Source organism: Benincasa hispida, chromosome 1, assembly GCF_027475165.1.
Source record: "Benincasa hispida cultivar pf3 chromosome 1, pf3_genome.v1.1, whole genome shotgun sequence".
Taxonomy (NCBI): domain Eukaryota; kingdom Viridiplantae; phylum Streptophyta; class Magnoliopsida; order Cucurbitales; family Cucurbitaceae; genus Benincasa; species Benincasa hispida.
Genome location: NC_143478.1, coordinates 61,026,809 through 61,039,872, shown reverse-complemented (window position 1 = coordinate 61,039,872; position 13,064 = coordinate 61,026,809). Strand labels below are relative to the sequence as shown.

Genomic DNA, 13,064 nt, shown 5'->3' with positions numbered 1-13,064 from the left:
CTGTTTATGATAATAAGTTTGAAATGGCCAATGGCCAATGTTTTGGTTTTGCTTCTTGGAGTACACATACAATGCCCAACTGCCCATTTGTCACTTATGATTCTTTTTCTTCATCTTTTGTCTTTCTCCTCACATTTTGGTCCCAATTTACTAAACTCCACAACTTTTTCAACATCACTACTTTTCTCTTCCTTTCAAAAATCAAATTCCTCTTTCAATCACTCTTACCATCTTTCATTTTTACCAATTAATATTTGCATCATTATAACAAATATCTCAATCCTCAATACAAGTTTGATTTTGGTGCAAAAGGAGATTAAGAATTCAAGTTCTGCGTAATCATTTCGTTTTTTTATTTTTTTAATTAAATCTATTTACTCTCAATTTCTTACAATGATTTACTTCTTTCTTCAATACGAGATTTGAATTCTTAGCCAAATTTCAATAACAAATGCAAATTTTTAAAAATTACTTTTTTTAATTCTCAAATTGTGGCTTAGTTTTTTTTTTTTTTTTAATATTGATATATATAACAAAATAAGAAACTTAGAGGTTTAACGAGTGTTTATAGACTTAATTTTTAAAAACTAAAAACTAAAAACATCGTTTGGTAACCATTTCGTGGTTTTTCATTTTCGAAAATTAAGTCTATAGAGGCTACTTCCACCTCCAAATTTCTTCTTTTGTAATCTATTTTTTATTAATGGTTTAAAAAATCAAGCCAAAATTTGGAAACTTGAAAAAGTAACTTTTAAAAACTTATTTTTGTTTTTGAAATTTGACTAAGAATTTGACCATTGTACTTAAGAAAAATGTAAATTATTATAAGAAATAGAAGAAAATATGCCTAACTTTCAAAAACCAAAAACAAAAAACAAAATAATTATCAAATTGAACCTAAAGACTTTAGAGGGGATTTATACGGCTGACATTTTTTCAGCCACCTTGCGAAGAATAATAAATGGTCTTTTTTGGGAGGAAAAATAAAAAAGCAAAAAAGTCTTTGGGATCAAATTGGAGCTCTTGAATCCATGTCAAATCAAAATGTACTTTTAATCAACTTTGCCACTGAGGGAGATGAAGTGGGGATCTTAATAGGAAAAGTAAGTGGCTTTAATAATTGACATTCCTTTCAGTGGATTAAGGGCTCTAGGGTTTTTTTTCTTTCTTTTTCTTAATGCACCATTATTCACCAAATAAGGCAGACAAACAGATTGGCCCATTCATTCCCTTCTCAACCAGAAAAACCATAGCAAGAACATCCCCCCTTCCGTCTTTCTGCAGTTCCCCTAGCCATACGTTTGCTTCACCTGAGACCTTTACAGTTGGCTGCCTAATATATTCATATCACACTAACATGAAACACTGTGGATATGATAGGTTCATCTAAACCTTCCTTAATGAAACTGATGCATCAGGGTGCATCAATCCAAGCAAAGTTCCCTGTTTCAATTCAAAGATTAGATCCACTGACAGAAAAAAAAAGCATGGTGATTATGATCTTTAAGGTCTCCACTGTCATCAGTTGCATATTAGATACACATTAGATGAATGAAGTATCTGATCCATATAAAAAAGGAATCAGGAAGACTGTTAAAGTGAAAATACACATGTTTCCATTGTTCTTTATTTCCAAAATGTAATAGCAAATGAAATTTTCAAGACCTGGGAAACAAATCCAAGGATGGCTTCAAGATGATTAAAACATCCAAAGTTATGATGTCTCACTGTGCCTGATTTCTCAAGATGAAGAGAAAATGGGGTTTCAGAGAGGATGATTGAATAGAGTTGTGGCCATAGGACATTGTCCGTGATTAATGGCGTTCACTCTTTCATTCAACCTCCATACATTATTTGAGATGTGAAGGTTGCGTCTTTTATGAATATCAGCACAACATTTCAAAGGGCAAGAATTTTATGTGGTTGGTCACCTACATCAGAAATTTGTCTAAGAAGATTTTGGTACTTTGTCGGCCAGTATGTTATCTGGAAGGACAAGCTCTGGGGGGGTTTCACGAACAACGCCCAGCATTGAATCATAATCTTCATCACGACGAGCAAACTTTTTGCGAAGGACTTTTTCAAATTCAATTTCATCAAAGCTCTTTATGTTTTCTGCTGCATGAACCTGTGATAAGTTGGAATAATTGATGGCCGACTGGGAGATAAAGGCCATCTCTTCTTCTGTTAGCTTCCTCAGGAATTTGGCTGGATTGCCTCCCCATACCTGTAATTGCATTGCTGAAAGTTAATAATTTCTTTCAATCATATGATGGAGCCCAACTACTAACTATAATAAAGAAGGTAAACATCCAAGGTAGATTTGAGAAGTCCTATACTCTCTTGCCAATAATTAAGCAAGAAAACCAAAAAGACCCGCTTATCACTCTATGCTAAGTCTATATTCTTTTACACCCATCTTACCCACATTGTACCAGACTAGCAACTACATGAATCCACACCTCAAAACAGATAAGCTCGCACACTTGACCTAACCCCTTTAATGTTCGTCCTAATTGATAACGGGGGACGTATAACACCATTCTCTCAATCAGACAAACAAACAAAAATAAATTTCCGTTAGAAACAGACAACTGTGCCACCAATCCTGGAATTGTGGGAGCCAAGTAAAAACCGTATCAATTCAACTATATTCAAGACCAGATAAATACACTGATATCAAAGTAAAATGTAGTATTGAGAGACCTCTCCACATGGGATCCTTGTATTCTGCCTCACAAGTGCTCCAGCAGCAACCATTGCATGCTTTTCTACGTACACTCCATCAAGCAATGTTGCTCCCATCCCCACAAATGCCTCGTCCTCAATAGTACATCCATGTAACACAGCACTGTGACCTGTCTAGTTAAAATTTGAAACCATAACACATGCACATCGAGTGATAGATGCTAATATCATTAAAAAGAAAATGATATCACTCACCAACAGTAACATTATCTCCAATGATAGTTGGTAAAACCTTTCCACTCAAATTGGATTTTGCTACGTGAACTAAAGAGTTGTCTTGTATGTTAGTTCCGGAACCAACACTGATGCTGTTAACATCACCTTCACAAGAATTTATCGTTAGACACTAATATAAAGGAATGATGTGAGAGAAGATGGGGAAAGAAGAAAAGCAAACTGGTTAAACAAATTACTGGCAAATGGTTGTTCCAAGGTAAACTAACGGTTCTCACCAAACAAATTTAGGCAAAAAGAAGAGCTGACTCAACTTATTATCTGCCAAGCAACAGAGTGGTCATGCTCACACAAAACACCAGTTACAGTCCCCAGAAAAGGTATTATTCCTCAAAAATTTGTAATTACTAACAAGCAAGAATGCAGCAAATGGAATTTCAATAGTTGCATGACCTCATACTTATGCACAACCTAGAACCTAAAATTTATCCTACACTTGTCACACAAGGAATTTTCCCGGCCATGGCATACAACCTAAAAATCATCAATGCAGCAACCCAATTAACTTTTGCTCCCATCACATTATCTTTCCTTTTTTTTTTTTTTTTTTTTTTTTTTGCAGTCTCCTCAATGGATTTCAGAAGAGAGAGCTTCGTATCCTATCATATTATCACAACATTTCTTCTTTAACCTTTTCCTTCTAATATTCTTGCCTCAGTCTACTATTCAGATTATCATATTTTCAAACATTATTTACCAGACATGCTTTCATCAGATTTTCTCCAGCGTTGGGAGACCATTACTTCAACAGGCTTGCAAAACATTCAATCAAGTGAATTTCAAAAGCCAAATATATAAAAAGATTGCTATTTCAAGTCAAGATAAATGGATGAGATACTATTAAACACTATTTGTATAACATGTAAAGTCCACAGTCAGGAACTTTGGAATCAGAAAAAGTAGTCTAAGAAGAGGGATGACGTCAAAATTAACATAGTACCAGACGTAAAGAATGAAACAACATGAACATCTTCAAATAGTTAATATTAAGCTTACCTCTCAAAACACACCCATACCAAATAGAGGACCCTCGTCCCACCTGTACATCACCAATGATAGATGCGCTAGGTGCCACAAATGCATCCTTATCAACCACAGGAGCCTTGTCAAATATGTTCATGAGCGTCCTATGCCTAGATACTAAAGAAATAAGAATAAGAATTAGATAATGTCATCTGAAAATTATACTTATAAAGAGTTCAAACCAAAAGCCTTCCCATAGTTGCACAAATTCATATGTAGCACAGCAAAAACTAGGGTTCAACAGATGAATCCAGGGCATATAGAATGTTGCAGTGTATATTATAAAACCTCAGTCAAGTATTGATTATATACATGACAAAGTTGAATTAGAAATGATGGTGGAGGTCATTGTTTGCTAATTGCATTTTCCGTGTCCTTCTAAGAAGCATTTTGCAACAGCCCTTGTTTGCAAGTGTTTTGCAACAGTCTTTAGTTTATAATCTATTTTCTTTGACATAGGAATTCTCAATATTGGAGGTACTAGTTGAAAAGAAAAAAGGAGGGACAAAAGGACGTATTATCACACAATGAAAGATTGATTAAAGTTAAACTCCTCTCAAGATCTCAACATCCAGATTCATCATCACAAACAGCTATATCGTGTACAAACAAACTAATATAATCCTCACACTATGGAATAATCAAGGATTGAAATACTGTCAGGATGTCAATAATCTGTATCAGCGGGTTGGCATCATTATTAAGATAAATCGATTTTTTTTATAGAAACTGATTCCATTGAGAAAAAAATGAAAGAATAACAAGGGCATTAAAAATAACAATAATAATAATAACAATAAATAAATAAAAACCCCAAACCCACTAAAAAGAAAGGGTTTCCAACTAAGTACTTCGAAACCACGGCCTAAAGAGAAACATGAAACCTCACCAACGATCAAACCTGACTTCACCAGAGTCTCTCCACACCACGGAACACTCTGTTGTTCCTCTACCCCCAAAGATCCCACAAAATCGCACACACTCCCGCCAACAAAAGAAAATCGTCTTTCTCTTTTAAAATTGGATGGAGGAGGAACTCCTCGATCATCAAATGAACATCCCTCTACCAAGCCAGCGAGATATCAAACTCCTAAAAGAGATCATTCCAAACAGAACTTGCATACTGACACTCCCAGAGAAGGTGATCAAGGTTTTTCTCTGCCTTCCAACAAAGGATACAACAAAAAGGACCCATTGATGAAGGCATTTTTCTCATCAGCTTATCCAACGTATTAACGCGACCAAGCAAAACTTGCCTGACAAAGAACTTGACTTTCTTTGAAATCTTGATCCTCCACAAAACATTAAAGACCAACTCAATAACAGGAAAGGAATCCAATAAAATCCTAAAGAATAACTTACAATAAAAGCCCTTCAAAGGGTTTGGACTCCAAACATGAACATCTCTTCTCCCAAGCCTAAAGTCAAAACCCTCCACCAAGAAAATAAGAGAGACCATATCCACCGTTTTCCTAATGGTAAATGGCCAACGAAAATCAAAGGAAAAAGAAACAGAATTCCCCGGCCAAACCAAAAAGACCAGCACGACAAAATTTTTAAGAGTGGACAAATGATATAATTGAGGAAACACCGAGGCGAAGGGTCTATCCCCCACCCAATGGTCTTCTAAAAAATATGTTTCCTTGTCATCCCCCACAACACAAAAAACAAGATGGAAAAAGGAAGGGAGCTGGAGAGAAATATCCTTCCACAGATTTCGATACGTGCCTTTAACCTCGTGGGTGGGGACCATGTTTGCTCATAATAATTCTTTATCACAAGGATTCGGGCTCAAAGGCAAAATGCCGCAATGATTTAGCCAACAGGGCTTTGTTGGGTAACCTGAAATTTTCGAGCTCCAACCCCCCAGTCCACGGATTTCCCCACAACATCCCAACTAACCAAATGACACCCTTTCCCTTCCTCCACTCCTTCCCAAAGGAAGTCTCTTATGAGCTTTTCAACGTTCTTGCAAACCGAGACAGACACGCTAAAAAGAGAAAAGTAATTATACCAACAACACCCCCACAAAAGCAGTTTCTCTAGACAAACATAAACACAAATGCACATTCCTCTTAAGCAATGATAAGACTATAGCAGTTCATATCTTCAAGTCAGAAAATCACGATACAATATCTAAGTACATGCCTTCTACAAATAATGTCCAACTCCAACAAACGAAAATTATCGTTTGAATGTCAATTCCAGGCAAACGTAAAAGGGCATTCGAAAGAGAATTTCCTAGAAAAACCCAAAAAATATACATTGCAGTTTGTGCCCAGGAAAATGGCAAACAAAAGTTACGAAGCATGAATATCTTTTCCGTTGCATCGCATAGCCCAAATGATTCCATCAAATTAAAATCAGTGGGAAAACAAAGACAATCTTAATAGCAATCTAAAAATGGAGAAACTTGGAAGATCATAATGTAGAATGTGGTAATTAAGAAGATTACGTTGTTCTTGAAAGTAGTAATTCCCTTGGAGGCGGCAACCAAGACGATCGAGGGCTTGGCCGGTCTCCCGGATCCAGAATCCGACGGTGTAGATTGCCTTTCCCAATGTTCCCATCTTCCACACCTGCTCTTCGTCCTCTCGTCAGTCTTCAATCTTTTGCTATTACAGATGGAGGAAATGTAGGATTCAGAAGGAAGAGGGCATAGCTGAAGAGTTCTTCGTTTTTTTTTTTTTTTTTTTTTTTTTGGGGGGGTTAAATTAAACCAAAAAAAAAAAAAAAAAAAAAAGAAGAAAAACAAAATGGGTGTCAATAATAGGGAAATTTGTACGGATGACCCAATTTTTTGATATAAAATGTCAAATGACCCATTTTTAAAAAATAATGTTAATTGACCCCCTGCTTACGTCATCACGGGATGAGATTACAAAAATTGCCCCTGATAACTGTTTCGTTCTCGCTTCGCTAATCTCGCTCTCGCTGTCTGTTTATCTTTCATCGTGATGTAATTGTTTGTCACTGTATGCTTGATTTGACAATTTTCACGAAATTTGTCTACAACTTAAAATCGTTAACACACAGCAAAATGGTGTATTCTTTAAAATCTAAACTTCATCTGAATTGTCGTTTTGTTGAACAGAGATTTATTGCACGAGGTTTTCTAGAGAGGAGTTTTTCGGAACCAAACGGAGTTTTCAGAACGGGTTTTTCAGAATGGAACAAACTTTTCTTGAACTTGGTCTCATTGGTGTTTGTAGAAACGTGGTCTCAAAACAGGTATGTAAATAGACATTGTAAAATAGCATAACGAAAGGGGTGTGAGAAAGATGGATAAAGAGAAATGTGAAGAAAACGACATTGAGCGACAATGAAAGAGTGAGATTGAGCGAGAGCGAGAGAAATTGGGAGCGAGAGCACGTGGGATCGACAGCAAGAGAGATCCATGTGTATTACTATCTGCTTAATAAAAAATGTTCTCTTGCTTTGTAGGATGACATAAAAGTGTGTACTAATTCGATACGGAGGTCATTGGGATGAGAACCAAAATTTGTATGTTGGAGGCGAGTTAATAGGAATCGTTATGCCTATTACCTTGAAGCATGAAGAACTTAAAGCTCACATTTATAGGATTGCAAATGTAAGTTGCTCATAGTTTGATGTTGTTATGAAAGTTAAATATAAGCTTGACTTTGATGCCCCTCCACAGTACATACAGAATGACGGTGATGTTTACTTCCTTCTTTGTTGGGACGATCTTTCTACAGTTTAGCTATATGTAACACTAAAATTATACCACGACGAAAATGTGAATATGAGTGATAATGGTATAGGTGTAGACAGACAATACGAGGCATCATATGAGCTTAATCGAGAAGAGGGTGATATTCCATTATCTATGAACACTCAACCATCAACATTATCAATAGACAATGACAGCATTCGTGCAGTGGACTTGGAAAGAGAAACTCAATGTAATAGACCTGTGCCTGGTAATGAGAGATCAGCAGGCTTGAATTTTATGGATTGTGGTCCTTCAGAAGGACATGATCCTTTCGTGGTTGATAATGAAAGATTAGTAGGATTAAATTCTATGGACTGTGGTCCTTCAGAGGTGCATAAACCTACAGTGGTTGTTACTGAGAGATCAGCAGGATTGAATTCCATGTCTTCATGTCGTAGAGGAGAATTTATTATGTCTGGCACCTCTTCATCCGAGATAGATGTTGAAGTTGGTCAAATTTTTTTGAGTAAGAGTGATTTAAAAATGAGATTGTCTATTCTGTGCATAAACAATAATTTTGAACATAAGGTAAGGAAGTCAACTAAGTCTTTGTTTACGGTTAAATGTATAGAGGATAATTGTAAGTGAAGCATTCGTGCAGTTAAAATTCCAGGGTGTGACATATTAGATCACGAAGTATATGCGGTCGCACACATGTTCTATTGGAATTTTAAATCATGACCATAGAGAAGCAACGACTATGGTAGTTGGTGAACTAATCAAAAACAAGTTTACAGGCATAGGACGTGTTTATAAACCTCGTCATATCGTCGAGGATATGAGGAAAGAGTACGGCGTAAACATAAGTATGATAAGGTGTGGCGTGCAACGGAAACCGCTTATGCTCTCGCTAGGGGTACCCCAGAAGAGTCGTACGCTGTTTTACATGCATATGGTGAAGCGTTAAAGATGGAGAATCTAGGTACAAGGTTTGAAATCGAACTTGAAAATGATGTCCATTTCAAGTACATATTTATGGCATTAGGACCTTGTATTAGAGGTTTTTCAAGTTGTCGACTTATGATAATTGTTGATGGATCGCATCTGAAAGGAAAATACAAAGGGACCATGTTGGTCGGCATCTTCATGGATAGCAACAACCAAGTTTACCCACTAGCATATGTCATAGTGGACAATGAAACTAATCGAGCTTGGAAGTGGTTTATGTCGAACTTGAAATGTGCCATTTAAGAACCCCCTAACTTGGTGTTTGTGTCCGATCACGTGGTATCTATTGGCAATACCATTCGTGTAGTTTTTCCCACAACATTTCATGGATTGTGCACCTACCACCTAGAGAATAATATTCTTTCCAACTTTAAGGACAGCACGATTGTTGGGATGTTCAAGGATGCAGCCAGGGCATTTCGCATGTCAGAGTTCTAAGCACACTAGGACCAATTATGTACTTTTCGAAATGGTGTAGTATCGAAATATTTGGAGGATATTGGTATTGAAAGGTGGGCGCTGTTTACTAAACAGAACAAAGATACGATAACATGACGTCCAATAGTGCAGAGCGTTTCAATTCATTGACCAAAGAATATCGACAGTTGCCCATAATGTACTTGTTGGAACACGTTCGAGGCCTCATCCAGTCATGGTTTTATGAATGGAGAAATTATTGGGCATCTCGAACGACGTCACACTTAGACTACTGTAAAAATTGATTAGCAACTGAGTGTGACAAAGGTAGACGATATCGAGTTGAGCTGATTGATTGTTATAGGATCCATGTGCGGGACAATCGATTGGACGGTATTTTGAACCTCCATACGAAGGAATGCACATACAAGGAATTTGACTTACTCGGTATCCCATGTTGGCATGCGATTGTGGCTGCACGAGAACGAAGCATCCCCATCCATGGTTTGTGCAGTCCATTCTATAGCGTTGAGTCCCTCATGGCTACTTATGCAGAGCCTATAAATCCACTTGGTCACATATCTGAATGGAAGAGACCTCCGGGATATGTGAAAAAGAATATTGCACCTCCTAGAAGAGTGGTACAGGTCGGGCGACAAAGACTACAAAGAATACCATCAAGAGGAGAACAATGCAGACAAATAAAATGTGGTAGGTGTAAGAACTACGGACATAATCGGCAAAACTGCAGTGAATTGTTGACATCCGGGCGATCTATTGATTCTAATACAAATGATTCAAATTTCGGTGATAACGGGCAGAAATGCACGTTATTACAGTACTAAGTTATTAAACAATGCAGGTTTACGTTGATAAAAGTATGCAAAATTGTGTCCAAAAGCATTAAGTTCACAATATTGCGGTCGCATGCGTCCATCGCATCAAAATAGCTAACTTGTGTATTTTTGTGCAGAATATGCGTTGACGCAAGACAGAAAATGCGATCCAAAGAAATCAACGGTCGAGCGCATCAAAAGATTGGGTTAACGCAAGGCTATGCGGTCATTTGCGCTCGCAAATATCTGCTTAAGAAGGTTGCCGCATAGAGCCAGTGCAACTTGGTGGGTGCATCCGAGTGAAAAGCGTAATAAATCACGATGGGATAGAAAGCTGATGATGGTCAATTCCGAATTAAGTTTACAAGCCGTTAACGAACTACTGTAGCAAGTACACTCAACTTTTCGGTGACAAATATTCGGCGCATCAGATAGAGAATTAATATCATCCCATCAATGCAATCATAAGAGAGAAGAAGTCTTTCACCCCGAAAGCTCTATAAATACCAGAGGCCACATTCAGTGAAGGAGTACGCTCAATTAGAGAATTTTCCCTTTAGATATAAGTAGCCTTATTCATAGTTTTTTTTTTTTTTACTTAGAAGGCGGAAGCGAGGGAAGTGAGATTGTACCGAGAGATCGTTTTGGTGAACTTGGAAAAGTGTCGGAAGCGTCGAGATCAGAGAGAGGGCCAACTCCTGTGGAAGCAGGAACATCTTTTGAGCAGAATAGAGTAACAGTGTAAAAGTCTTGGGAAGCAAGGAATTGCTATCAGGCTCTCTACCCTTATCTTCCACTGCCATTTTGTACTCTGAACTTATCTATAGATATGGAATTTACATATTTATATTTGTTCACTCTCTATACAGTACGCATGAGTAGCTAAATCTGTCGAATGAGTTGAGAAGCACTTAGCTAGCATAATTGGGGATCTTCATTCTATGCGATTATCTTGTATTATGTATACATCATTCGTCTATTAAAGATACTCTGGAGGCTAGTCTAAGGATAGAATCTAGGCTTGGAAAAGTCAGGTTAGAATCTAAGCTCGGGAGAGTCAGATTAGAAACGCATAATCAAGAGATAAAAGCTTAGGAATAAGCACTGTTTGCTATTAACGCATCGCATGCATCTTAGAGATAGGTTATGATTATACGCGGTCATCTTGTCTTTGTGTGCATCTTGCATCATCGCATAGGCAAGAAGTAAAGACTTAGGAATAAGCTCTATGAACATTATCGCATTCATCGCATGCGTCCTAGAATTAGGAGTTACCGCATTTGCATTGGAATGATTTAATGTCGCATGAGTGTAGCATGATCACATAGTTTGAACGCATCCTCAGGAAACGCTAGCTAAAGACCTTCTCAACCCGTTCTTCCGCATACTCAGTGTATCGGCGCATAATCAATCTTTTCTCAAATCCTCCGCACACTTTTTATACTTCAACCAACAAACCAACTAAACTATTAATTTATTTGTTACCGCAAAGTGATCTTAAAAATTATTACCGCATATTATTTTCCTTAGTCCCTGAGTTCAACCCTGGACTTACCAGGAAACTCAATAGGATTTATACTTGGATTCTGCTGAGAAAACTTGTTGCACAACACATTTTCCATCACCATAATTCCTTTCATTAATTCACCGCATAAAATAACGCATCAAGTTTTTGGCGTCATTGCCGGGGACTTCCGCAATTTAGTGTGCTAACGGTAATTTTTCTGATTTCTTTTCAGCTTTCAATCTCTGGCAAATTACGACCCAGAGATCGAAAGAACGTTCCAACGAAGATTGAAAGATAGTCGCCAACAACAACAACTAGATAAAGACAACATGGCGGAACAACCTAGAAATGGAGCACCAAATGAAAATAACGTCATGGCGAATCCCATTCTATTGGTGAACGATCGTAATAGGCCAATTCAGGACTATGCATCGCTCAACTCTACGATTTCTCCCCAGGAATCATGAGGCCCACGCTTGATGGATCGAGATTTGAAATGAAACCAGTGATGCTGCGGATGATCCAGACTGTTGGACAGTTTACAGGAAGGCGTGGCGAGGAGCTGCGCCCACCTCCGAAGCTTCATAGAAATCTGCAACACTTTTGTGTTCCCAAATATCTCTACGAAGAAGTTTGACTAACTTTGTTTCCATTTTTGTTGTGTGATCAGGCACGAAAATGGATATACTCTCTCGAACCGGGGGAGATTACTTCATGGGAGCAAGTGGTAGAGAAGTTTATGAAGAAATATTTCCCACCAACTGAGAATGCTAGGAAAAGGAAATTAATAACCAATTTTGAACAGGACATGGACGAATCGCTCACCGATGCTTGGGCGAGGTTTAAGAGGCTGGTAAGAGACTGCCCGCACAACGGATTACCAGATCTTTTATCATAAATTAAACCCTGTTTCGCAGACCGCCACCAATGCTGCAGCCGCTGGAGGTCTGCTAGATAAAACATATGATGAGGCTAAGAACATCCTTGATTGCATCTCTAAAAATCAAGAGGACTGAAGAGAGAGTGATCAAAGATTGAGAATAAAAGATAATGACCTTAACAATGGTGTTATCGCATCCCTTCAGAGTCATATGATTGCGATGATGAACTTGATACAGGGAATCGCAATCAACAGCCCAACAACACATAGTGGGCAAGTGAATGCAATCAACCAAATGACCGCAAGGTATGTTACTTGTGGTGAAGGACACACAATGGAGGAATGCCCACAAAACCCATAGTCAATTTATTTTGTGAAGAATAACTCGTTTTCTAACACGTACAACTCTGGGTGGAGAAACCACCCCAACTTTGCATGGAAAAATCAGAAGCAAAATTTCCAATCAGTGGCGCAAAAAAAAGGGCCAACCGGATTTTTCCCGCGAAGCAACAGTCAGACAAGTAATCAAGCCAGCAGTTCGCAGGCGCCGCAATCTTCCTCTTTGGAAAGTTTGTTGAAGCAATATATTGAGAAGAACGAAACTGTGCTTCAAAACCAAGCGACGTCTATATGCAACCTGGAAATACAGATAGCCAGATTGCGGGAGAACTCAAGAACATACCACAAAGGCCCTTCCGAGTTCAACAGAACTCCCACACAACCCAGGGGTACGGG

The 13,064-nt window shown here is 38.0% G+C and overlaps 1 protein-coding gene across 1 annotated transcript; it reads right to left on the bottom strand.

Annotated features, from left to right (window-relative positions):
• Positions 1-1,548: 1,548 nt before the first annotated feature.
• Positions 1,549-6,703, bottom strand: LOC120077514 (gamma carbonic anhydrase 1, mitochondrial-like). Its single transcript, XM_039034655.2, has 5 exons — positions 6,461-6,703; positions 3,979-4,122; positions 2,944-3,069; positions 2,707-2,858; positions 1,549-2,227 (listed from the first exon to the last, which is right to left on the bottom strand). The coding sequence occupies exons 1-5, from the start codon at positions 6,573-6,575 to the stop codon at positions 1,949-1,951; spliced, it is 816 nt and encodes a 271-aa protein (XP_038890583.1). The 5' UTR covers positions 6,576-6,703; the 3' UTR covers positions 1,549-1,948.
• Positions 6,704-13,064: the final 6,361 nt, after the last annotated feature.